Source organism: Cynocephalus volans, chromosome 12 (genome assembly GCF_027409185.1).
Source record: "Cynocephalus volans isolate mCynVol1 chromosome 12, mCynVol1.pri, whole genome shotgun sequence".
Taxonomy (NCBI): domain Eukaryota; kingdom Metazoa; phylum Chordata; class Mammalia; order Dermoptera; family Cynocephalidae; genus Cynocephalus; species Cynocephalus volans.
The window spans coordinates 71,816,723-71,843,754 of record NC_084471.1 but is presented as its reverse complement, the minus strand read 5'-3'; the positions used below and the strand labels follow the sequence as shown (position 1 = coordinate 71,843,754).

At 49.3% G+C, this 27,032-nt stretch overlaps 1 protein-coding gene across 3 annotated transcripts; it reads right to left on the bottom strand.

Annotated features, from left to right (window-relative positions):
• Positions 1 to 3,133: 3,133 nt before the first annotated feature.
• On the bottom strand, positions 3,134 to 17,534 carry ENDOU (endonuclease, poly(U) specific). Of its 3 annotated transcripts, XM_063076182.1 has the most exons (10): positions 17,476 to 17,534; positions 12,729 to 12,847; positions 10,328 to 10,381; positions 9,728 to 9,865; positions 9,108 to 9,279; positions 8,536 to 8,735; positions 5,588 to 5,701; positions 4,852 to 4,958; positions 3,970 to 4,112; positions 3,134 to 3,254 (listed from the first exon to the last, which is right to left on the bottom strand). In XM_063076182.1, exons 1-10 carry the CDS (start codon positions 17,532 to 17,534, stop codon positions 3,134 to 3,136), a joined length of 1,227 nt encoding a protein of 408 aa, XP_062932252.1. The 3 variants fall into 3 exon arrangements, with proteins under 3 accessions (XP_062932252.1, XP_062932253.1, XP_062932254.1); XM_063076183.1 differs by lacking the exon at positions 12,729 to 12,847 and having other exon boundaries at positions 17,480 to 17,534; XM_063076184.1 differs by lacking the exons at positions 10,328 to 10,381; positions 12,729 to 12,847 and having other exon boundaries at positions 17,480 to 17,534.
• Positions 17,535 to 27,032: the final 9,498 nt, after the last annotated feature.

Here is a 27,032-nt window from a genome sequence, read left to right as displayed (position 1 = left end):
CAACCTCTTTTATATGTGTTATGTGTTGAAATTCTAATGGTCAGTGGACATAAACATGAATGTTTATTATTACAACAGTAAAATGCTGAAATTAATGATTGTGAATGCTGTTGATTTTATATCCAAAACAATTATTGGGATCTTTCAAATAGTTAAGTTAGGGAACATTCTTACAGTTAAAATGAATCTTAAGAAAGGGTATTAGCTGGGCCGAGCCCGTGGCGCACTCGGGAGAGTGCGGCGCTGGGAGCGCAGCGACATGCTCCCGCTGCGGGTTCGGATCCTGTATAGGAATGGCCGGTGCACTCACTGGCTGAGTACCAGTCACGAAAAAGACAAAAAAAAAAAAAAAAGAAAGAAAAGAAAGGGTATTAGCTAAGTAACTTTAGGAAGAGAATTAATGAACCTTAGGGCTTACTGTTACAGAGATACCGTATTAGATTTGGTTACATGGGACAGAAAGCCCAAAATAAGAGTGGGTTAAAGATGAGAGATTATTTGTCTCTCACATAAGACTGAATATTAGCAATCCAGAACTGGTATGACAATCCCAGTGTCAGACCCAGGCTCCTTCTACCTCATTGTTCTACCATCTTCAGCACATGGCTTTCACTCATGGTTTAAGAGGGTTGCTCAAGCTCCAGATTCTCATCTGAAATCCAGGAAGGGGCAAGAGTGGTAATAATGGTATCCCTGCCCTTTAAGAATACTTTCTCTTACATGTCATTGGCCAGGTCCTAGACACATGGCCACTTCTGGTTATAAGGGAGGTTGAGAGTTTTCACCCTTGGCAGTCTCGTGTTCATTTAGAAACTGAGAGTTCAATAAATAAGCAAGAAAAGGAGGAGAGCAGATACTGAGAAGCAACCAGCAGCCTCTGTTATAGGCCTTAATAAGTATTCTTCAAATAAATAACAAATCAATAAATGAGTAGATACTGCTAGAAATCTGGACTCAGCACAGCATGAGGAAAAGGGTTGAATTTTACAATCATTATTCTGCCTATTACTAAGAATGTGGCTGAATCTGAGCCTCAATTGTCTATGTAAAATTTAAATGGTAAAGATAAAAATACCTACCTGAGTGAGAAAATGTGTATAAAAGGACTACTTAGCACAGCTTGGGTCATGGTAAGAGATTAACAAATGTTAGTTCCTACCTCTCCCTCCTGCAGAGCTAAGGTCCAGACCCTGGGATATGGTAACTCTCTCCTGCATCTCTGTCTCTCTGCCTCCTACTTGACCTGGAAGACCTCTGAAGAGGTCTTTAAGGAGAACACGTACTGGGCACCAGAAGGTGAAAGGTAAGGCTGATAACAGGGAAGATGAATTGCCTCTCCTAGTGCATAATGAAATCTGTATAATAAGTAAGACTAGAATTAGTGTGAGAATGGCTAGCATTCCTTATCTCACAACAATGGTAATATGAGGAAACTGATCTGAATAATTAAGAAATTTGTTCATATAGCCAGCAAGTGACAGAGCCTGGCTAGATAACTGGGTAACCTGACTTTAGAGCATATACCTGTGACCACTCTGCTCTGCTGACTCCCTGACTTACTCATTTGTGGGGAACGGCAGGACAAGGCCCTGTTCCCTGCATCTGCATTCTGTAACTTGCCTCAGGTATCTCTTCATACCGGACATTTTCCTAGCATTGTGGCTTAAATAATCTTTTTACAGGTGAGACGTCTCTTTGTGTAGCTCTTTAGCACCTCCTCTTCCCTCAGTTTGGTCAACCTCTGCAACCACAGAAGCTTCATCCAGAGGCATTCTTATGCTTATTGTGCATGATCAAGGGGACGGGTCATCATCAGGGCTGGGAGCCATAAGTTTCCGTTTATCCCTCATAATCTGTGTGCAATGCTCCTGCCATCCTTCACATTACAAGTGCATCAGGAAGAATTTTCTACCCCTCTTGGCCAGAGACATTTGGCGAGTCATCAGGGACTATACCCAGATACCACATTCTCTAAGCCATTTTGAAAAGACACTAAAGCAGGAGTATCACTCCCAACCCTGCTCCAGGGAAAAGGCAGGGAGATAGGCAATCCAGGGGGGCCATATGCAAAGAAGAAACACATTTCAAATTTTATTAAATGACTTTAATGGAAACTCAAACCATCTAAACCGCAGTTCAGGACTGACTCTGTGGAACAGCATCTGGTTCCCAATGGGGTCAGGGGAGAAACGCATAACTGATGTTGAGATAGAGAGCCCCAGTCTCCCTGGTGTCCCATTGTAGAGTTATTCAAATCATGAGTGCTGGATAAGCCTTAAAATAATTATGGTAATGAGACCAAGCTATAGGTTTCTTTCCTCTTCTGATGCTAAATCTTCCTCCTATGAGGGGAACTCTTTCAAAAAACTATTTGGGATCAAAATACAAGTCTGTAACTGCACTAAACGCCCACAAGTGGGAAGCTTCTTGGTGCAGATACTGAGCTGGCTGCAAAAGCACTCAGGCCTGGAGAAGGCCCCCCCACCCCCACCCACTCACTGCACCAATCCATTACCCTTCTCCATCCAGTGTTAGAGTTCTCCCAGACTGTTCTGAGAGGATCTAACTCTAGAAAAGATCAAAGGCCAGCTACTTGACTTCTGTGGCCTGACTTCTTCGAGGCCCCCAACACAGGACTGAACTGCAGATTGCAGAGCTGTGTACAATAACAGCTATTAGAGTAATCTTGAATTTCTAGCAGCCGTTCTTCTTAAGAACAATTGAAAACACCTTCACGGTAATAATATCATCAGGTTTGCTCTCTCACCAACCTCAAAAAAGAGGAAAGGGACAGACTCTTCCCTTTACATTAAAGGGGAGCATGAGGTCCAATGAGGTAAGAGGAATTGCTCATGGTTCCACAACACATCGGGGCAAAGAGCTACCGAGGGCTCCCACCTTCTCTGTCTGGACTCTGTTTCTTAGTCTACATTGCCAAAATACTGGAAGACAAAATTTGATCATTTCCCTGAATTTTTCTAATTCATATATTTTCTCTCTTTCCTATAAGGGCATTTCTAGATTTGGGAATGCCTCCCAGTATCCTCCCTCCCCTCTCCAATCCAGAGCAGAGACAGCACCTCAGGCTTGTGAGAGCCCTCACTGCCCTCATGTCCCTGTCTGGCCCGAATCTCTATTGGGTGGAAGATATCACGTAGGCTGTGGCGATGTACTTCTTGCCATTTCCGTACGTGGAATTGTCCCAAGGATAGGTCTGGATAGCCAAGGGATGTCCACCCAGGCTTAACTGGCACCTGTGGGGAAAGATCACAAAATCAGAGGGGCCTTCCACCCTGCCTCTGTCCCCAGGCTGCAAGGATCAAGCCCAACCCAAGAAGAAGGGCTCCATCCTGTTTTAAATGGCCTCTATGACAGAGCCGCCACAGCTCTCTTCAGCCACTGCCTCCAGCTCCCCATGTTCAGGGAGCCCTTTCAAAATCTATGCCTTAGTTTCTATCTCTTAAGGAACACTACTCTTCATCTTTCCCAGAACAATCATCTAAAATCTCTAAAATCCCAGGTACTACAGCTGAAATCCACAGAAATTAAACGTTTGCTTTGGGTTTCAGGAGTGGTAAGATCCAAAGTCTCCAAATGTTAGAAAACATGAGGCCCATCGGTTCCAAACTGTACTCTCCTGGATTCTAGGGTTCCCCTAAGCAGCCTCAGGAGCCAAATAGAGAGGCTTAGAGTCCAAGACAACTCCATTTCTGTTTTATATGTTAAGATTTCACCTGGAGTGGTGGAGGAGACAAAGGAGAGGTGTTTTTGCTGCTAAGATGAGGTTTGGCAGCCACCAATCTAATTTAACAACTCCATTGTCTAAACCAGAGACCGAGGCCCAGAACAGTGACTTATCCCAGCCCTCTCAGCCACTTGGTGGCAGAATGCAGGCCTCCTGACCCTATCGTGGCTGAGGCCAGCCTGTGCCCCAGCCTGTGCCCCAGGCCTGGCTGGCCCAGTGCTTACACTTTGCCAGGCCTGGCAATGAAGCACAGGGAGTAGAGAGCAAACTCAAACTCAGGGCTGCTGCCGATGAAAGCCGAGCCCACTTCCTTGTAGTAGCCGTCCCAGTTGAACTGCATCGCCAGCACGTCGGGGTAGGAGTCCCACTGCGGAGAGAAAGGGGGCAAAGGGGATCTGAATGCCAGGACGGGGTCTGACACATGACAAATGGCAACCAGCAGCCAGTAGTTGGTCTAGTGGGGGCCTATGTGAACCTTCCAGGGAGACTACATTCTTTAAATGGACAGAGGGAACAGTCTTCCCTGCTAAGGTGTCTGAGCCCCACTCGGACCCTCTGTCTGGAGCTGCCAGTGCACCTCCCCAGGGAGGCCAGAGTCAGCATCCCTACGACCAATCCCAGGCTAGTAGAGACAAAACTGTTCTCTGTGGCCCTCACATGTGGAAGAGAAGGACAGTTTATTGTCCTCAAATTATTTCCTGGCACAGGGCAGGAAAGGTTTCTTTCTGGTAAAATGTGTGGAGTTTAGCTCAGACTAGCCAGGCTGAATCTTCCATCCACTTTCTAAGGAAATTCAGGCAGTAGGTAGTTGCATGTCCTTGGATTCTCTGAGAATCCTCCCCTCCCCTGGCCCTGGCCTCCCACCCAGATATGGTACCCTCTGCTCCTGTCCCCTGTAGTCCCAGAGGCTTCACTGTTCAGAAGGGAATCCCAGTGTCCTGCCTGGCTAACGCTGCTCTCCCACAGATGAGGACACAATCCCCACGGGGATGTCGATGAGTGTCAGGATGACAGACAGTTCTGACTGTTTGGAATACAGAGTGAGGGCAGCAAGTCTGGGCATAACGAGGCTTTTCCAGCCCATCGGGTCAGTGTTCAGTACTCACAGGCCCATCGTAGATGTGACTGTAATAGTCCACCAGGCCCTCCTTCTCCTGCAGGTAGAAGCGGATCCAGTTGTGGAAGCCGGTGACCTTGCCTTTTTTTACTTCACCTGTAATAGAGAGTCCAAGGTGGGTGATCTGGGCTTTCTTCCCCATCCCTCTCCTCTAGTCCCCTTTCTCCACCCCAGACTAAGGCTGTTTCCCTTCTCCAGTCTCTAACTTCTAGAACGTCCGCCTGCTCAGCCCCTTGCCCAACTTCCCAGAGTCCCTCACACCCCTATCCTCCCCTTTCAGCTCAAGTCTTTGGGAGAATCCCTCCTCTGGCTGAGTCTGGTGACCACTCTCAGCCATTTCTCCAGGAGCAAGCCAGGCTTGGTGGGAGCTTTATGAGGTGGGGCAGTGGGGAAAAGACGATGGCCCTCTTGGGAAGCAACTGATCAAGCACTGGACACAGAGGACTGTCCAGAAGCAGCCAACCTTCCCAAACACATGTCCCATCTTAAATGTACCCCCTTGGGAGCCCCAGTACCTGGTCTTATTTCCCCCTTAAATACTCCAGAAGAGACTGTTTCTCAAAATGTCTCCTCGGGCCCCACCATCTTGGCCTGGGAGTGGATGTGTCCCACCCTGCTAGCTGGCTTGGCTGCTGGTGCATTCATGCCCAGAGCTGCCCTGCTCCTGGGCAAGGTCCTTCCTCTCCACCCCTCCAACCCTTTCTTTCCAAGCAGAGTGATCCCACCTGAGAAGACATGTTCGAATCCACTCGAGTCTCTCTCTTCACTGCTTCTTGAATAGAGCCCAAACCACACGTTCTTCAAGTCATCAACGAACTCTTGTTCTGAGCTGTAACGGTCTGGGGAGAGGAACACAGAAGGCTTTGGAGAGAGAAAATGTGGCCAGGTCCCGGGAGGCAAGGAAGGGCTACCTGCTCCAGCACATCAAGACACACGTGGGTTCAGTCAGCAAATGTGTTCAACTGTTCACTCAACAATTATCAGTGGACACCTATTTTGTGCCAGGCCCAGATCTAAAGGCTGAGGATTTAGCAGGAAATAACAAGCACCTGATCTCTATAATTTAGAGGAGACAAATAGTAAACAAGTAAACAATCAATAAATAACATGATTTCAGATAAGTGCCATGAAGACAGTAGAGCAGAGTAGCCCATAATGACTAGAGGTGGAGATGGAAGTTGGGAGGTCCTCTAGAAAGAAGACCAGAAAGGCCTCACTGGGGAGATAACACTAATCAGACACCTGGAGGATTGGGAATTGACCATGCAAAGATCTGGGGGCAAGATTCTTCTGTGTAGGGAACTGCAAGTGTAAAGACTCCAGACTTCAGTTTGATGTTCAAAGAACTGAAAGAAGGTCAATGTGGCTGGAGCACAGTGAGCAGGAGGGAAGAGGTCTGAGAGGCAGGCAGGGGCCAGATCCTGCAAGCCATGCAAGACGGTCAGATCTCAGTCAAATAGTAGTAATAACAAAAATGTTTTGGATTTACTGAGTGTTTTCTGTGTGCCCAGCATTGTTTTCATTGCTTTCAATATAACATTGAATCCTCACATTGAATCTTCACATATGGTTGGTACTAATTATACCCAATTTAGAGATGAGGAAACTGAGGCAGACAAAGGTTATAAAATTCATGCAAGATTACACAGTTAATAAGAGGTAGACAGCACTTGAGCCCACAGAGACCAATCTTTTAATAACTCTATAGCTTCTTGGTAATGGAAAGCTATCGAAGGGTTTTAAGCAGGGGAATTACGTGATAGGAATTTAAAGGATCACTCTGGTTGTGCACATAAAAAAAGTCAATGCGCTTGTCAGAGCAGAAGCAGAGAGACCAGTTCTGAGGCTAATGCTTTGTCCAGGTAAGAATTTGATGGTGGCTCAGACTGTGGTGTAGCCATGGAGGAGGGTTGAGAAGCAGGCAGATCTGGGATATATTTTGGTTTTGGGTTTTTTGATTTTTTGGTGGCTGGCCAGTACAAAGATCCATAGGAGATGAGATACCTTTTGAAAGTGGATGTGACTGATGGAGGAGATGGGGGATGGGGGAGCAGTGAGGTAAAGGGAAGAAAGAAATCTAACTCCTGGGCTTTTGGCCTGAGCAACCGGATGTTTGTAATTTATGAGATGGGGAAGACCCAGAGAGAAGCAAGTCTGGAGGTGTAGAGATCAGTCAGAGAGCCAAGTGGAGATGTTGAAAGAACTGTCGGGACCCATGGGAAAGGTCCGTGCTGAAGATTTAAATTAGGGAGCCATCGAATATTGACTGTTCGCTGCCCAAAATTATGTGTGGTAGACACAAAAGAGATACCAGACATAGTTCCTCCTTTCAAGGACTTAAAACACAATTGAGAAGCAAGACTAAATAAACATGAAATAACAGAATTGTTTCACCAATTGAATTGCTACTCTTACTCAGTGAGCCCTTACTGCATGCCAGGCTTACTACTGGGTGCTTCCCAAGCATCAGTCCTCAAAGACCCTATTTCGTAGACAAGAGTCAGAGAGGCAAAATAACTTGTCCAGGTCACACCATGAGCAAGCAGCAGAGCCGGGGAGCAGGTGCAGCCTTCATAAATGTGGTGGGATGTGAGCTAGCTCTTTAAGGATAAGCAGGACTTGGATATGGAGAGAAGGGAGGAGGGGGTGAGTAATGGAGCAGCCTGGCTGGGAGCCCTGGGTTCCAGCCCCAGCTCTGCTCCCAGCATCCTTGTGGCCTCCGACAAAAGTCCAGCCTGCCTGGGCCTCCAATTCTTTCATTGACAAGTGACATCGGGACCAAGATTCTCTTGTGTTTACTAAAAAGCGAACACCAGGGGGCAGCGCAGGATTGCGTCCTCTTCATAGGATTACTCGCGTGTCACTGGCTTTACCTAAAAACAGAGCGTTACCAACTCCTGACCAGAGGTGGATGGCGCGCAGCGGCTGAGCTGAGGCCATCCCACGGCCAGCCCAGCGAGGAAGGACCTGGACAGGGCCGCCCCTGAGACAAAGCCCAGCTGCCTGAGTTCGGGAAGGGAATGTGGAGGACACTAACAAACACAACCCCATGCCAAGAAGCCCTGCGGCTAAAACCTTTTTTGGTCCGATTTGAACCATATCTGTATCTGGAGACATTCCAGCCAGAACTCTTCCCGGTAGGACTTCCCTCTCTGAGTCTTTGTTGATTTTCTGTTGCTGTTTCCCCAGCCAAACCGTGGAGCCAGCCAACGCCCTTCCTGGACTCAGTGCAGGAGGAGGGAGTAGAGTCAGGGGCTCTACCTGTCTGAAATAAGGTGCCGACTCTGGGATCAGCTAAGGTGGCCAAGAAGTACCCTGGGGTGGGGTGGGGATGTGAGTGGGGAGGCTTACGGCCCTGCAGAGCCCCCTGACACTGAAGTGGAGGGTGGGGGTATGCAAGGCAGCCAGCATTAAAGTCAGAAGATGTGATTGCCAAGCCAGCCAGGCAGGGTTCTTCAGCTCCTGGTTGGGTCCATCACTGCTCTTTGGCTTTTCTCTGGCTTCATCCCTGATCCCTCCCAGATGTCCATTGGCCTCCAGGTGGTTCCCACCGCTTCCTCATCTGCTCTCTTAACCTCCCCACTGTGGAGGCCCCAGAGGCGCCTGGCTCTGCTGCAGACAGACTCACATCCTCAGTGCTGTCTTGTGGGGACCTGGGGGATGGCTCACTCACTCTGGTGATGGAGGAAGCTGTAGAGTTCCTTCATGACTGCCGTCCTCATGATCTCTCCGAGGAAGGTGTCCTGCTCGGCCAGCTGCTGGGCGCTGAAGTGCTCCCCGTGGCCTGTCGCCCGCTGATAATTGTTGAGGAGGTTGATGAAGGCTGCATAGGTGGGCTTGGAGAACAGCTTCTCATTGACATAGGTGAAGAGCCTGGAGCAGGTGGAGAGAGATCCACTGAGAGGCATGAACCCCTCCAGAAACTTCTAGACAGGTCAGGCAGGCATGTGAGGGTTGGGTTCAGGAATAGGGTGCTTCAGACACTCTTGAAGGCCACACGTGAGATCACTTTTCTTCCACCTCACCTCTTGGAAGACCAGTTCTATCTTCAGCCTGCCCAGTCACAGAAACCCACCCAGCTGGTACCCACAGTCCCTCAAGACAGCTTTATTTGTCTCTGGAGACCTATTTTTTCCTCTCCCTTTGATCCTGCCTGACTTGAGGAGAAAAGAGTGGAGACATCAAAAGCAGTGAGGATGGGGGACAGCCGCCGGGGGAGCAGGAAGAGGAAGGAGGGGAACTCACGGCTCTGGGCAGCGATCCACTTGGTCTCCGGTCTCTGAGGGGGAGATGCAGTTTTGGCTATTGAGAATGATGTCTTCCTTCTGGGCCTTGTTGATGTCTGCCCTGTAGATCTTCTCAGAGATGCTCTGAAGTTCCTCTTTGGTTATGGCATCACTGCTATAGGAGAAGCCCTCTAGGAGTAATTGGGGGAGGGGTGCTTTCAGAGCCAGGGGGAAGGCAGGGGGTGTGCATCCCCTGTTGGACATCTTTGAGAAGCCCACAGCAAGGTAGAGTGGCCACAGTCAGACACCCTAGTGTCTGGAGGACAAGGGACTAAAGCCTGAAGGACCCTTAAAATCAGCACATGGCATTGCCCACAGAATGTCTGCAAAATGTCCATACTGCCCCTTCCCTCTAGGGAGGTTCTCAAACTCTGGCACTCATCAGAACCTGCTTGTTAAAAGAGAGGGGTGAGCCCACCCCCAGAGTTTCTGATTCTGTAGGTCTAGGGTGAAGATCTTGCACTTCTACTGAATTCTCAGACGATGCTGACGCTTCTGGTCCCGGGGGCCACAGTTTGAGTCCCACTGCGCTAGAGTCCCTCTATGTCTGGAGCTATGCTAAGGGGGCAGGAGACTGACCGTGGTTGCTACACAGGCTCTCGAAATCCTTGCAGCAGTTCCCAAACTCTCGGCAGCGGTCATTGCAGTGGCATGGGTGGTGCCTGTCGAAGGCTTCATGGCAGCGGCCCTGGCAGGAGGTGGGGGCCGAGTACAAGTCTGGGAGGACAGAGGGGAGGTGTGTCCCTGGCCAACAGCTAGAGGTCACTCTGATCACCCTGCAGGCCAGTCCCTCCCTCAGCCTGTCTTTCCTGACTCTTCCCATGAAAGATCTCCAGGGAAGGAAAACAAACAAGCTTAATTTGTGCACACCCTTCACAGTCAGGAAGTCCTTTCTGCTGCCGAACTTTATTTTCTGGGCTGTTGTTTTTATAATCGTCCCACTCTAAAAATAAAATCTCTTCCACTTCCCTCTCCAGACCTCAGTCTCTTTCCGGGCTACCCCACCCCCAGGCTGGCTGAGCCCCTCACGCATCTTCCCTCGCAGGCCCCCAGTCAGAGCCCCTCCCATCTGGCTCAGGCCTGGGCCTGTTGCCACTGGTACGGCCACCCCCTCCATGTCGCCCCCTCGTGCCCTTCCTCCTTTATCCTGAAGACCCCCATTTGGGGATGCAGACTCACTGCTGGCTGGGGCCTCTTCCATCTCTTCCTCCAGCTCTGTCTCTTTGGGGTCCTCTTCAGCTGTAGGTAGAAAAATAAAGTCACCAACCATCCCCAAGGATTTCCCTCCCTCCTTTTTTCCTGGTTCTCAGCTCTCCCAGCCTCAGGGACAAGCACGTGCACTGGAAGCAGATGCTAAGCAGGGGTTGGGGGATGATGGACAAGCACCAGTTAAAGGAGGTCGAGACTGAAAATGGAAGACATTTCCAACAGAAGACAGATTATCAAAAACAGTTATAAACAATGAAAATAATTTCCCCAGGTGACAAATCTCCCACCACTTTACCATTCTGGTACCTGATGTGCTCATTTGTAAAAAGGGGGAGAGGGAGGCAGAAGGTGGTTCCTTCAGGACTGAAAACTCTGATTTTGGTTATGGCTTTTTAAAAAACTAAAGCAGACCGATGGATAGAGTCCTGACACCCTCCAAATGATAGGGCCCTCACTTAGGAACATCCCGGACCTATAGTAACTCCTAATCAGAGTCAAGGGTCAATTCTCGGGGCCTCAGGGAAAGAGAACTCTTTCCTGAGATACCAAGTTCCCTTCTCTCTTTGCCCCACTTGGAAACAGCCACAAAGACTGATTGCGGGGAAGGCGAGTTCAGAAAAGCACCTTCCTGTCACTGCCCCATTCCCTGAACCTGCAAGCTGTGGGACTGCCGCCTTGGCTACAGGCAGGGAACGGTGGAGTGCTATTAGTGAGTTTGCTGGAAAGTATTGTGTTATTACCATCAGAACCACCAGCCAGGTTATTCATCCAGTCAATAGACATCTTCCAATCACTTACTTTGTGCCAGGCCGTGTTCTAAGTGCTGGCAATCCATAGGATTCTTAATTCAGCCACATGTTATGCTAAATAGACTTTTATGAGCTGAGCTGGAATCCTAATCATCATTTATATTTTTTCTATGGCAAAGGAGTTCTGAGTGGCAAATCGAAACTTAGATATAAAATGGCTCCTAAGCTTAGTATTGCCTCTATCTTGAAATGCCAGCCTAACGGTCCAAGGTGAACTGGCCTTCCTGTGTCTGCTGAATGGTCAAAAAAAAAAGTGGGGCCACGAGGGCAGCTGAAAAATGGTAGGCTCTAAATCTGGCACTAAGCCTTGGGCCTGGACCTCCCTGCCTGGGCCTGATCATCAGGGCCTCTATTAGTACATAAGATCATTTTGTGCAAATTGAAAAAAGGTTCCATGTGAGTGGAAGCAGCTCTGTGGGCACACGGCTGTGTCAGCAGATACCCCTTTGGGCAAATTAGGAGAAGGCCCTCCTTTCTCTCAGCAGACACAGGTCTGCACCAGGGCACCTGGCTTGGCAAGTAGATTTTGGTGCAGCTTGCCTACTCAGCAAGGCACCCTTGTGCAGTGCACAACCTGCATGAGCACATGAGGTGGTCTTGCTGGCCATTACCTACCATGGCTTCCGTGACCATGTTTTCCAAACTGGGAGTCAGGGCACATGGTCTGACAGTGAACCCAGCAAGTCTTTGTGTCACAAAGCAGAAGCACGTCATTTATCTGGGAGTCTAAAACATTGGAAGCATCTAAACAAAAAGACTATTCAAAAATGATTTTTAAAAACTATTTATCTAAAAGTGTGCCATTGGAGGAACAATTGGCTTAGGAGGGTGGTGTATTTCCCATTTTAGGGGTGGGGTGCGAATGACAGCTCAGAGATGTTTCAGCCACTTAGTCCACTCACTATAGAAGGAGTGGTATGAATTGTAATAGTGACAGTGACGCCATGTGATCTTCCTGGTGACGTGCAAGTTGTGAGAGTTTGCTGCCATTTTTATATTTTTGTGATTTAAAGTGTTGAATAATAATTGTAATGTCATACTTGCTAAAATTTTTATCATTTTACTCTTTTTAGGAATTAAGTACTTAAGCTTTCCAGATATTGGTAGTCCTGATAGTTCAGATAACCCAGGTAAATGACATCTACTATATTTTAATTTTTGGTGAGTTTTTGTTTGGTTGTTTTTTTCTTTTTTCTTTTTTCTTTTTTTTTCTTTAATTTTTATTTTTGGTGACTGACTGGTTCGGGGATCCAAGCTCTTGACCTTGGATCTCCGAACCCTTGGCTTTGGTGTTATAACACCATGCTCTAACCAACTGAGCTAACTGACCAGCCCATCTCCTATATTTTAAGTTGAGAACATCCTAGAAAACCTGAGACAAGTGGTGGTCAAATCCCTACCCCCTACCTCTTTCCCTTGGTGCTTTTGTTCTAGGCCCTCAGAGCCCCTTTCACCAGTACCAAACCCTGCCCTGGACTGCTGGACACGCAAGCAGGCTGGCTGTTCCCATGGCCTGGCCTGCCATGCCTCCCAGACACTCTTCATCCCACAAGGAGCCTCACCAATACACAGATGTTCATAGTCTTCACAGCAGTCTCCATGCCGGGGACACCGGCGGTCACACTGGCAGGCAGCATCCCGGTTAAATTTCTCGTTACAGCGAGATGCACATGATTCCATTCTTCCTATGGAAGAATGCAAAGGTCACAAACTCAGCTTTTTGGGTATCCTGTTCTCTTCCTAAATGTGCTCCCTGCAGAAGGGTTCACAAAAGGGGAAGGGGCCCCATCTGGCGGGGAAGGTCATTGCTATCTACAAGGGAGAAGTGCATCCACAGTCTACTGTGACCACCAACCACATATTTCAGGGCTCATAATACAGACCAGGATCACAAACTTGAATGCCTATTTGGGATAGGCCCGTATTATAGATGAGTAAGAAGTAGGGTATGAGGCAATAGGAGGAGGTGGGCCAATTATTGCTGTGTTGGGATGTGGGCTCAGTGTTGACAGAGCCTCCAGCTTTTCAAAAGAAACCTTCATTCTTATGTGAAAATTTCCAAATTTTAAAAACTTCAGGAAGAGCTGGCTGGTTAGCTCAGTTGGTTAGAGCGCAGCTCTGTATAAGCACAGTTGTACACCAAGGTCACAGGTGTGGATCCCCATATCTGCCAGCCGCAAAAAAAAAAAAAAAAAAAAACCTTTGAGCAGGCCAAAGAAAGAGGTCCATGGACTGGATGTGGCCCATAGGCCACCATTCATTTGTCATGTAGATGAAGATAAGTCCCTGTGGCTCCAATGATGCCACCTGCCTGCTCCCTTCTGGTCTGTCCCCTTGTTCTCATTCTGTCCCTTTTATGTCCTGTGCTTCTTAGTTTTTCCTCCTCTTCATCAGGTCTTCTCTGCACCCTATTTCCCCTGAGGTGCATCGTTGTGTTTCTTCCAGTCTTTGGAATGCATTCAGATTAGTTTATACATGGGATGGCGAATGAGACATGTGTGGGTACAAAGTGGGCTTCAGAATAGGACTCTTATGTAACCACAGACCACATCCCTCACTCTAGCCAAATGGTTTGCAGAAGCAAGCTTTTGGTCACAAGAGCATGAGACAAGATATTTTTAAGGGAACAGTAAAAACCCGCTACCACTCTGAAAAAAAACAAGCCCCATCATGTCCACCACAGCAGACAGCAGAGGGTGCAAGCCAGGGGCCCATTTCCTTCCACCCTGGGATTTAAGGGTGATAACAGAATCTTTGTTTCCATTTGAGGTTCCTGAGGTTTGGATTCCATGAATGGTGGATTTAGGGGTAAGGCTGTGGGTTACGGAGAATGTCAAGATCAGAGTCACAGTTACAATTAGCATCAGAATTTGTTGAACAAGGAAACTGAAACCTAATTTAGACCAGGGTTGGGGTTAGTTAGGTTTAGATTAAGAGCCACAGTTGGGATTTGGATACTTTATCAAATTTATTGATAAATTAACCATTTTGTATTGGTATTTCGGTTAGGAATAGGGTTAGATTTAGGATGGCATTCAGGGTTGAGGAATGTGTCAGGATTAGGAGAGAAGAAATAATCCCAGTTTTGCATTAGATTAGGTTTGGAGCTTAGTTCTGGTTGTTATTCGATACAGGGCTAGTGTCTCAATTTAAGCCTGGATTGGAATATTATGGATATGGGTTTAGTTACAGGTTTGGATTGAGGGATGAGGGTTTGTACAGTGTCTAATGAGGGATAGCATAGCAGAGAGGTTATGAACCTGGACTCTGGCGCCAAACTGCTTGGAGTTGGAATTCTGGTTCTGCTGCTTTGTAGCTATATGATCTTCGGCAGGTTCTTAAACCTTCTATGCTCCTGTTTCCTAATCTGTAAAAGTGGGATAATAATGGAGCCTATCTCACAGAATATTTATAATTAATTGAGTTAATATTTGTAAAGTACTTAGTACAGTGTGTGACACATAGCGCCACATAAGTATTTTTTAGATAAATAAATGGTGGCAATATTCCCTGCCCATCCTGAAAATGGCAAGTGTTCATACTAGCTGGAGCAGTCTTCCCCATGCAGTGGCCCTGCTGACGTATCTAATCTAGCCAACTCCCTCCCTGGCACGAGCAGGGCCATCCCTTGGGGTGGGTTGTCAGCACATTGATGTTGCTGATAGCCTGGCTGACGTCATCACTATGGGTCTGCATTCTTCTCACCGTACAGGTGTCAGGTCAAGGTTAACCCAGGTCCTGAGGCAGCTTCACATTGCGTACAGGGCCTCCAAGGTGGCCAGGAGGACAGGCCTCTGCTCCAGTGGTTAGACCCCTAAAAGAGACAAGGCCAAAAGCCACTTGTCCCTTCCAGACTACAGGAACTCCTCTTGAATCTTAACTGATGCTTTCTTGGAACCTGAATGCAAAGATTCTGAAGGGAAATTTTCAGCCCATCAGCTGCCCGCTCCGTCAGCCTGGCAGTACACCCAGAATCCAGAGAGAGAATTCAGACAAATCAGGGCAATGTTTTTAATGGACCAAATCAGCAGAGTCCAAGGAAAGAATTCACTTCATTCCAGCAGCTGGCACCAGTTAAGAAGGCTGCAAATGAATAGTCAGCTGTATAGTTCAGGAGAACACCTCCCAATGGCCCTGGCTGCATGGACTTTTTCATCTCTGTTCAAGAACTTTGTCTCCTGTAAGAACCCTATGCCAGGGGGTCCTCACATTTCTCTGTGAACTTGGCCTGCTTCGAGGTGACCTTGGGATTTGAGCGTGGAGGGGTGGGAGGGGCTCTTTCTCATAGGCACCTGCTGTGCTGTTCTGGGGACACTCAGATGACTAGTTGCCCTGACTACTCATGCCAGCGCCCCTGCCCCACGCCTCTGTTGACACAAACGCTCTGTGTAAGCCACGCTCAACCAGCCAGGAGCCTGAATCACTGCTCCAGCAGCTTCTGCTCCTTGTCCCTCTGCCTCATCTCTCTGACTCTCTCTTCTGCCTTCCTTCACTTTGGCCATTCCTGTCTCAGTCTCAGATGCTCCTTTCATTCCCCCTGGAGAGCTTAGGTCCCCTCTACCCCCATGAAACACTAAATTTCTCTGCACCGTTGAAGACTTCAATATGCCAGAATTTCCACTTCCTATCCACCATCAACAGATGGGTGGTCTCAAGCCTGGGTGGATGTAGTATCCCTCTGTGCCAGCCCTCAGCCCCTCTGATGGTTGGGACATCCTGCATCTGTGGCTCTCAGGGAGGCCCCAGGTGAGTTTCCATGGAGACCTAGTCAACCAAGAAGCTTCATCTCCAGGACCAGTTTCCTGCCTCCATTCATTTGAAACAACCAAGGTCCTCAGCAGGCACCCAGCTCATAAATGGGGACCTGAGGCTGGCAATGATGCCTCCATATGACTCTTATTCTTGCATCTAAGTTCTGAGATGCTGGGAGAGTACAGACAGGAGCAGATCCTTTTCCCTCCCATCTTCAGAGGCCTCACCCACAAGAACCTCACTTCTCCATCAGTCCCACAGCCAGATCACATCCCTGCTGTCACCCCCAGCAGCAAGGGCTTGCCTGCACTTCTGAAACCACCATCGCCTATGCCCTCAGAGATGGCCCCCCAGGGCCCAGATGTCTCGAGTTACTCTCCCAAGCCCCCCAGCCACTCCTCCGCACTAGGCCTCACATGTTCCCCCTCCTCCACACTAACAGGTCTGAGGCCAGAGGCTCTCATGCCTCTATCCCTCTCTGCCACTGCCTCCCCACCAGCCAGGGCCCCTGCAGAGCTGCTTCCTGGGTAGAGGTACACAATCCCATCCAGTGTTGGGAGGCCTGGGAACAGACTTTTCCTCCAAGGGTTTTCCACTTAAGAATCCCATTGGGGTCTCCTTCTCAACAACCCAATTAAAAATGACCCCAAGAGTAAGTTTCTTCCAGGAATATTTATAAGTAGTCATAATTGCAGGTCCAATTCACTGGGATCTCACTCCACACCGGGTGCTTCTCATACATCGTCTTATTTAATCCTCACAACAGTCCTGTGCAGGAACAACCCGGGTGGGTGGGTGGGTGGGCATCAAGCTCTGATTCTTTCTTTTCTGAGCAGACGAGGGTTCTCCCTACACTCCTCAGCTCAGCCCCCTCCCTTGGCACTCCTTCCTACCCACCCGCTAACCACCAATGCATCTGCAGCCATATTTGCACAGTTACTGTTCCTCTCCCGTCCCATCCCCTGCACCGCTTGTGCCTGTGGACCAGGTGCCTTCTCTGTTCGTTAGCTCCCCTAACCCTAGAGCAAAGACCTATCCCTCTGATCACTTGTACAGCCCCAGATAGGACATGACCCACCTCCTGGTCAGGGGTCCTTCCATTTTCCTCCTGAGCCTGCCCATCTCCTAAGATTTTACCCAGAGAAAGATCACACCCCAGACACCCTGTCACCAGGCAGTGGAGAGAGAGATCAAGGGCAGCCAGGCCACTCAAACACGGTGGGCCACAGCCCCTGCTTTATACCATATGGTGGCCCCAGAGAACAAAACTTTGTGATATCAGAAGTAAGGTTGGAGTAAGGGGTGTCTGGGGCTGATCCTCCTAGGTGTCAAGAAGGGACTTCCTTGAAATTAATCCATCAGCCCTGAAACTCCCTCCACACCATCCAGTCCACTCCAGAGATAATTCCTGCAGCTCAGACAAAAGTTCTCCACAGCCTTAGGACGGAGCTCAGCCTCCCTTGTCCCATTGCCCTTAACTTCTACCGAGTCCCCAACCCTCTGCTTCTTTAGGCAAGACCCCTACCCACACCACTCTCATGCCCACCAGAAAGCAACTTACCAGCCCAGGCCAGGCCGCAGAGAAGAGCCACTATCAGGGGGACACAGGCTCTCATGGTGCCCAGTTGAAGGCCAAAAGGGGATTGGCTGTTGGACTTTCACTAGAGTCAAGGCGAATGTCACAGCTCTCAAATGAGACTTACTCCCCAGGCTGAGACTTTACTCCTTTTAAAGACATCAGGACTTGTGCATCTGGTGTCTCCAGATCCACCAGATCCTTCCGGGAAGCAAAAGGGGAGGGAGGGACCCCAGCTGGATAGGAGGAGGAGAGGAGGTGCGGCCCTACAGCTGTTTGAAGCCACAGGGAAGGTGATTAAGCAAGCAGGTAGTGCCAGATGTTTAGAACAGGTAATGCTAGTAGCTGTTTGTAGCCAGAAAATAGGTCATCTAAGCAGGCAAGTAAGATGGGTCTAGTTTGAGGGGTTCTTTGTCCAAATTAGGGACACCCATAGGGTTATCTTTGGGTGATCCCTTTCAAACACTCATCTACCTACAAGTCACAGACCTGACCTTCCAAGGGACTATAGATCAGCTTCATCTTTGAATTCCTGGTGCTTATCATGGTGCCAGTGCACAGTAAGGCGATCATCCTAAGTGTGACAAACAGTAAGTCCCCAAACAAAGGTTGGGTCATTGGACGGAGAGATGCAGGAGGATGGGTCAGAAACAAGGGCTTTTCTTATTACCATGAAGCCCCACACAGCTAAATCAGCCACACATAGCCACACATAGCTAAATCACCCCAGAAATATTATGCAAATAACTGTAAATGAGTCAGCATCTCAGGCTTTACATGTTTCAGGTTCTCACAGGTTCCAGGTTTATGAGGCAGGGGAAGGACAAGAGGCCTCTTCATGGCAGCCAGAGGACTGACCCTTCCTCTCCTGGGAGTTCAGGGTCCCACTCCTTTCCTCCCCTACAAGACTTTCTCCCCCCAGGACCCTCGCCCACCAGTGAGAGAGGAGGCTTCTCAGGGTTCCTTTATTCCAAGGCCAAGAGCAGAGGAGAAGCCACCTGTGGCTGTCACCTTTCCCCCTCCTAATAAAGGTAAATCTGCTAAGTAATATGTTCTTTCCAGAAAGAGTACTGTATGGGGATTCACAGCCCTCTCAAAAAGATAAAAAGGCAAAAACAATGAACAGTGGAAACCACTGTCTACGTGATTTTTTCTGGAGGTGGAGGGGTGGAGCACATCTCCCTCATCCAGTGTGTTTTAATAGCAGGGGATTCTTCCTCTCTCTGGTCTTCAGTCTTCTCAACTGTGAACTGATGCAGTTGGATCTGACGATCCCTTCCAAATTTTCAGACTTTAATTTTGAGGCTCCTTGCCCACATGCTAGGTTGAGCAGTTGCTGTTAGGGTAAGGAGAAGCCCCCAACTGCTTGCTGTGTGGAGATGAGACCAAACATGGGGGCTCAGGGGTGAAGAGAAAGACAAGCCACCCTTGCAAGGGACTCACACCAGAAGCTCAACCAAGAAGTGAGTCTGGCCCTTCTCTCCGGCAGGAAGCCCAGTTAGAGTCAGTAAGTGCAGGTGTGGCCACTTCATTTGCAAAAGCTCCATTTGCATAACGCAAAGCAGTCTGCCGAGCCACTGCCAGCAGGCATCCTCATCCTCCCTGGATTGGCACCACAGGAATATATCTCTGACTCAGGTTGTTTAGGGGACAAAGGAGTGCGTCACTGGTTGGGCCAGGAAGCAATGATGCCTCAGAATTTGGGATTGGGTGGTCTGTCCCTTCCAAGTGCCCAGCTGGATAAGCCTGGCCAGGGCGCCCCTGATGTCCAGCTGAATTGAATTCCCATCAGGGGAATTTTAGATCAGGAGCGAGCCTAGCTGGGGAAGACAGTTGAGACTGACTGCATAGAGCCAGATGGACCATCTGAGGACCCAAGTGTTTCAATCTTCATCTTTCGAAAACAGTAAGACTTTAACAACCACGAACAACACTGATTGAGCACTTACCACATGAAGTATGTGTTATCTCATTGTATGTGTCGTCTTGATTCTCACCACAACCTTAATAGGTACTATCGTTGTCTCATTTTACAGATGAGGAAACCAAGGCACAGAAAAGTTAGAAGACATGCCCAAAGCACCTAATTATCAAGTTCTGCAGCAGTGCTTCAAACCCAGGTCCATCTGACCAGAGGTCATTCTTGGAAGCGCTAATGCCCCATCGCCCCACAAATATCACTTTCAGCTACCACTTAATCATGTCTGGGTTACTATGCAAAGCTGTCTTGATTCAGATTCATTTGAATTAAAGGAACCTCAGTGGTCATCTAGTTCCACTTCTCATATGACGGTGACCCCCACCCCCCAAACAATCCTGTCATTGTCCTGCTTCCACTTAATGCCTTAATGTCTCTGGTGCTTGGGGGAGGGGGGATAAACAGGGCTCACACCCTCTCAGGGCTGCTCATCCCCCCTTTGCAGACCTGATTCCCAAACTTAGGACTTTACAACCTAAGACATGCTGGCATAGGCAAAAGTAGATAGGACAGTAGAAAAAAATCCATTAAGCCAACAAATGAACATACATCAATACATTCAAAAATACCTCACAGATAAACTTAGATGTGCATATATGTTTATATGTATATATGTAAAGACACATCAAAATGTATTTCAAACACTTTCTGCTGTTTATCCTTCTAAGTTCTCCTCCAGTTAGGTGCTCACATGGGCTTCCTGCACTTGCAAGCTCTTCCCAAGGAGCCACAGTGAGACCAGCCAGCAAGGTGGGAGTCCCAGTGGGCTGGGTCCTGGAGACCTGGGTTGGGTAGAGGGGAGAGGGAGGTGTATGGTAGATGGTATCCCAGTGATGAGAAAACCACTGGAGATGCTCCTCCACATCAGGAAGTGTGAGACGGTGCAGTTGTGGCCTCCGTGGAGGTTGGGCGGGTGAGGAAGAGGGTCAAGCTGCTTGGGCAAGGATCCAGGAGGCAGTCAGCTGCCAGAGATGTAGGGAATGGGAATTCCATGAGCAAATCTTTATTGAGCACTCACGATATGCCAGGTGCTAGCTGTTATTGTACTGGCAGGGTTCAGGCCAGGCTGGAAAACCCTTGGAACTGCTTGGTTTCTCGTAGGACAGAGGACAGATATGGCCAGCATTGGGCTGCTGTTTGAAATAGGCTCCACTCACCTCTGGGTTACCACAGGTGGTCAGCAGGCTGTCAGGATCAACAGGCTGTGGCAAAGACTGGCCCAGGGGACTAAAGAGGACATAAGCCCAGGCCAGCCTATTCCGACACTCTTGTCCCTCTGTGAAACCAAGGCCAAGTCATTTCAGCAACAGATCGGAGCCTGGAAGGATCCTGTAGCTGGCCCAGCACAGGTGAGGCCAGGATTCACCCCCCCAAGGGGACCCTGGCACCTGAAGATGCTGGATCTCCAGCCTCCATCCCACTGTGGCCTGGGAGTGCTGCCCGGGCCCCCAGGATAGAGTCCTGGGACAGCTGCTACCCACATCTGGTCTTACTGAATGTGTCTTAGAAATGGCTCCATGTGTGATTTCTTTCCCCACATCGGTTTGTATGCTGTATACCACATTTGTATACAAATGTGGAGTATTTCCAGGCTCTGGTTTTTTTTAAAGTTTGTGGGCAGCCCTGACATTCAGCATCACACTCGCTGCTTGGCCTGCCCAAGGCATATTAGTCAGACCTGCTGACTGGGCCCATCACCAAGAGTCCCAGGCTGTGATTCTGGTTCTGCTGGCCAAGCCCCATGCTGGTGCTCTGCCTGAAATGCCCTCTGCCCACCCTCGCTGCTCCCACTGTCCATCTCCTACTCATCCTCCAGCCCCAGAGCAAATCCACAAAGCCTGGCCTCATCCCTCCAGCCCCCAGGATTGCTTCTGTCTATGGAATCAGTTCTTGATATTTGTCCTGTGTGCCTTTGACACAGCACAGCCACTTCTGATAGGTCTGTGGCTGTCAATGTGGTGTCAGTTAAGCCCTGCACTGCCATTTAACTTTTCATCCATACGGGTTGTTTCTTCAGCCCAACTCTGAAACTCCTTGCGATGGGAACCCTACCTCATGGGCGCCATGCAGTGTGTGTTTGAGAACCGCCAACATGTGCTTGGGGCCAGCAATGAATCAATACATCAGTGAATGAGGGAGCTGGCTAGCCTTCTAGCTCCACTTGTTATTAAAGACTTGAGTGAAGATAATTAACAAAGCAGAGGAGAGCAGATGGACCCCCCATGAGCCGTGAAGTCTCCGGAGTTTGGACCTAGAGGTCTTACAGGCAATGAGCAAAAGAGGATCTAGGGATTCAACTTGAAGTTGCATTTTCATAGCAAACACACTCTTTTTACCTATTTTTTATGTATATTTGGGGTTATGGACATTTGGGGGGTGACCCCCAAGCCACTCCCCGGCACCACCACTGCGAGGGACAGCCACCACAAAAGCCACCACAAAAATCACACAGAACGTGGGATTCCAGCAGCTTCTGAATCCACAATTTATCAGATAACTCAACTTTATCCTGCTTTTTTAGGATCTCAAAGTAACCACCAGCCTATACTTTTGGCCAGCTGTGCTAATGTTTGTTTTACACTGCCCAATAGTGACTATAAAATAAAAGGACTATCGCATGTCCTCAACCTCCACTGGCTTTGGAGAGCGTCTAGAGGCACGACAGGAACAAAGAGAAGTGGATGAGACAAGGAGACAGTAATAAGGAGGCTGAGAGAGACAGTGAGGGTGAGAAAGTGCGAGATCAAGAGAGAAAGACATGCCCGAGGCCCACCAGGAGCCAGGCGCTGACATGAGGCTCCTTGCAGGCCTCTCGCCCCAGGTGTTGGCACAGCCAGGCTGTTCTTCCCTCAGAAAGTTGATGACAGGATGACAGAACTGGCAGGAGTGGTTCCTGATCCATGATCTGAAAATCTACAATCTTTCAAAATTACCATAATTATTGTGCTAAGGTAGTCAGGTTATGGGAAATCTCCCCCTTGCTCATTCATTCACCTGACAAATAGTAATTGACAATGCTGAGACCACTGGCTCTAAAGCCAGGCTGCCTGGGCTTGAATCCCAGCTCTGCAAGTTCCCTGAGTCCTCTGTGCCTCAGTTTCCCCTGTAGATATAAAACAGAGCAAGTAAGTGTACCTTACAGGGCTGTTCTGAGGACTGAATGAGTTAACACTTGCAAAGCTTTTAGAACAGTGCCTAGCACATAACAAGAGCAGATAAGTGTTTGTTAAAAAAGAAAAAAATTGGATAGGCTGGCTGGTTAGCTCTGTTGGTTAGAGAGTGGTGCTGATAACACCAAGGTCCAGGGTTTGTTCTCTGTACTGGCCAGCCACCAAAAAAAGAAAAAAAAATAGGGTCACAGGGCCTAATTTAGATAGGATGGTTAGGGAAGACTCCCTAATAAAATGACATTTAAAACAGTCATGAAGCATGAGAAGGTGGCAGCTTCTCTACTCCAAACTCTCCATAGTGTGATATTTCTTTTATAATTCAAAAAATAAATTTCAATTTAAAAAATGTGCACTCTCAGTATTTTCACATTCTGCGGATGGCCCTTCAGTGAGTCACACAGTGTAACTCACCCGGTTTGGTGCCAAAGGTAACCACCTGCTTTCTGGGGGTGTGGCCTGCAGCCTGAGGAGCTGTGCTTTGCTCTGGGGAAAGCGAAGAGCCTCAGTGGGGAACAAATCTGTGGTTCCAGCCTCCTAAGTCTTCTTCTCTATTTGATAAGATTACCACAGCTGCCTGGTACAAAGCCAAGAACCAAGAGAAGAACAGGAATGGGCATGGCTGACCTCATCTGTGGGCCACCGGGCCACTGGAGTGACCTGCCTCCTCTCCCTCCAGCACACTGGTTGCTCCTATGGGGCTCAGCCCCCGCAAAGCTGAGCAGATGAAACTGGCCACCTACCCCTCCTGCTGATTCCCTTCCTGGGGTGCCCTGTGCTCCCCAGGGCCTCTGGACCTTGTCACCTTAAATCTCCCCTAATGCCATTGCCTTAGGGCTCTTCTTTTCCTATTTTTCCCCTTAAAGTGACCATTGGAAGTTGTAAGAAAATAATCTAAGTGATTCATTTTCGGAAATGACTCATCTGAGGGTGTTTAAACTGATTCAGGCCCAGCCCAAAAGTTGTCTGATTGGTCCAGCCCATTCCCAGAGGGTCTCTGAACAGATAGAGCTCTCCTTGAGGCGGTAATTAGTTACTAGCCCCCATTGTTTTCTTCATTCCCTGGTGTTTCTCCTTTCACAGGGCTTAAGCAGGCCTTTTTCATGGGCTTGTCCTGAGCCCTCAGACAAAGAAATTCCTTGCAAGGGGATAATAGATTTTAGGCATCTATCAGGAAGATTGTGCATCCCGCAGTACTCAGCCAATGAGGAAGTGGGGGGAGGGACTTGCACACTAGGGAATAAATTGCTTGCTACAGCCCTTTTCTTTGTGCCTGTCCCATTCACAGACACGTGGATTTGCAAGGCCATTATTAAAGCCTCGCTTCACTGTACCTTGTGTCTCCATGTCCATCCTTTGGCATTGGACAGGTGAGGGCATTTCTCACAGAAGTATGAATCAGAATCTACCATTGGGCCATCAGAATCTTCCCAAATTATGTATCTATATAACAGGGGCCTTCTCCAGACAACTGGAACTCCAGGAGTAGAAGGCAAGCAGTCACGCACTCAGGCAAGCGGTGGAGAGCAATACCCAGGGGTAATAAAAGTGCATGTAGCTGACTGTCCCTCCTGTGAGGGGTCCCAGCAGGGAAGATGCTGATCCCCTCCCCTCTTCTGACACCCAGAGCTGCCTAAGTCATAGACACCAACAGCAAGAAAACATCCCAAAACACTTCTAGTCCAAATCCCTGTTTATAAATGAGGAAACTCAGGCCCAGGAAGTGGAAGGGACTTGCCCAAGGCCACTGGGGCTCCTCCTGCCCCAGTACACTGCCTGCCTCTGGGACCCACATATGCTGCCTCAATCTCTGGTTGACAGGGCACTTTTCTGGGTGGCCATGGAAGCTTAAAGTGTTCTGCTGTCATGGCCCCAGCAAAAAGTCACCCTCTCTCCATGCCTCTGCTGGCTACTGGCCCCCTAAGTTCCAGGAAAGCCTGCACTGTTGTCCATTCATCAACCCAGAAATAGCTCTAGCTGCCCACAACTCACACTCCAGTGAGAAAACTGAGACCCTGAGTGCCCCCACGGGCCAAGAGCACGGCAGGCAGAGTCAGGGCAAGGCTCTAAGGATCTGGCTCCCTGGGCCAGAGTCCACATCAGCCAGAGTCTGCACACACACAAGAATCCCACATCTCTCAGTGCAAAAAGTGGGTTTCTCGAGCTCAGCCTTCTTCCTCCTTCTGGGGGGTCACTAGGCTCCTTCCTTGGTGTTCCACCTACAACCACCAGCAGGAGCCCCCTCTGACCCCATCCAGGTCACCTGCTCCAGGAAGGCCCCCAGGCACGAGAGAGAAGCTTCTGTCAAAGTACAATTGAGTCAGATGTCTCAGAGTGCTCCCATTTCATCGCCACTGGGAGGGACAGCAGCTGCCCATCCCTTGGGCCACAAGCCCCTTCACCTTCAGGTGCCATCTGGCTTGGCTGCAGGACGGCTACAGCTCAGGTCTTGAAGAGTACAGAATCAGAGAGAAAGATACCTGAATTGGCTGGGACAACTGTCAGGCCTGGGGGCTGTTGTTTTGTTCAGGCCCAAGGCCCTAGCAGATGAGAATTATAAGAAGCCCAATTCTTTGCGTGCAGGGCAGGGCATAAGTGTACATTTTGGAAATACATGTACTTTCTGGTCCATAGATCTGTGGAAGGGAGGGAAGGATTAGGAACAACTGCCAGGCCAGAGTTTGCTACAGCCGCCAGGACTGCACCTGTATGACATGCATGGATGAGCTAGGAGCATCCCCATCTCTGGGAGGCAGAGCTGTGCGGCCAGGTGTGCAGGGCCTGGGTATGGCTAATGGGCTGTGAACCTGCATTCCAACATGGGGGCAGCTCTGGGCCTCAAGGCTTGGCATGAGCATTGAGACAGCATGGCCCTCAGCTTCGCCACTCTCGGGACCGGCCCCCTGCAGCGTCCTCCCTTCTTATGGACAGGTCTGCCTGGCTGGTGGCTCACTCCAAGAGGGCCAGGACTGCCCATCTGTTCATGGAGCCCCTAGCAGGTCCATAATATGTATTTGGAAATGAAGGGATGTGGGAACAGAGAGAGGGAGAAAGGAATTTATGTGCCTGGGTCTATCCCTAGACCCAGGAGAAGGAAATGCTGGAGTTCAGGGAGGTGGTATTGGGAGTGTCTGGCACAAGGAAAGGGTACCAGTTACTTTACCCGTCACCCTGTTATTAAGCAGTTCTGTGACCTTAAGGAAATCTTTCCATACCTCGATTTCTTTGACTGTGAAATGGGTTTTAAAAAAACCTCTGCAGTACCTAGTCTATCATCAGGATAGAAATAAGACAATAGATGTGAAAGCATGAAGATGGGAAACGATGAAAACACTATTCCATTCTCAATCCATTATTATCATGGTTAATCCTGTAAATAACAGCAATGTGGAGAAGGCTAACCTTTGCTGCTTGGGAAGCCAAGCCGCCGGAGGCCGAGGCTGCTGGGGACAGGAGCCACAAGGCGAGGCATGGGAAAGATGCGGGAAAGCAGGCCTGCCCCTCCCAGCTCTAGCTCAGTGCTGGAGGGGTATGCGGGGTGCTGGACCACAGGCTCTGTGTTTCTCTCCCTCTTGGATACGGCTTTGGGGAGAGAGGCCAGGCTCCCCACACTGTTTCTTCTGCTGGAGAGGCCTGACCTCCCTGGCCTGCACCCCACCATTAGAGCCAAGTCTGGCCCCAGCTGGCCTGGGGCATTCACAGGGAAGCTGCAGGGAAAGGTAAGGGAGGGGAGGGGTGTGGGTGAGCGTGTTTACAAGAATGACCCCTCTCCATTCTGTTCTCCCCGTAGGACAGACACACACAACCATTCCCTCTGCTTTACCTTCTTTGAAGTAACAGATTTTTTTTTTTCCTGACCGGTAAGGGGGTTGCCACCCTCAGCACAGTGTGGTCCGCACCACGCTCAGCCAGTGAGCGCACCGGCCATCCCTATATAGGATACGAACCTATCCTATAGGCCTCAGCGCTACCAGCGCTGCACTCTCCTGAGTGAGCCACGGGGCCGGCCCCAGATTTTTTAAAGGACTGATCTCAGGCCATATTCCCTTCCCTCATACCTTCCCTTCAGTAGTCCCTTGAACTCCTCCTCCCATCGTGGCTGTCCTGAAGCCACACTGTGTGTAGGGGACACAAAATGGGGGTTCCTCCCACAGCCTGGGCTTCGAGGGAACATGAAGGATATCTCCACACCCCACCCCACACCTGGGCTGTCGGAGGGACAGAAGGTGACACAGCCCTCAGAGCACGAAGCCACCATGACGGGGAGCTTTTCCATCCTCCTTGGCCTCCTGTTCTTGGGGGTGACCTGGCCTCCTCGGCCCCAGGTTCTCTTGCTCCCAGTGCCAGTGTCCTTCTGCCCGACCTGGGCACTGTTCTCCCGGCAAGGCCTCTG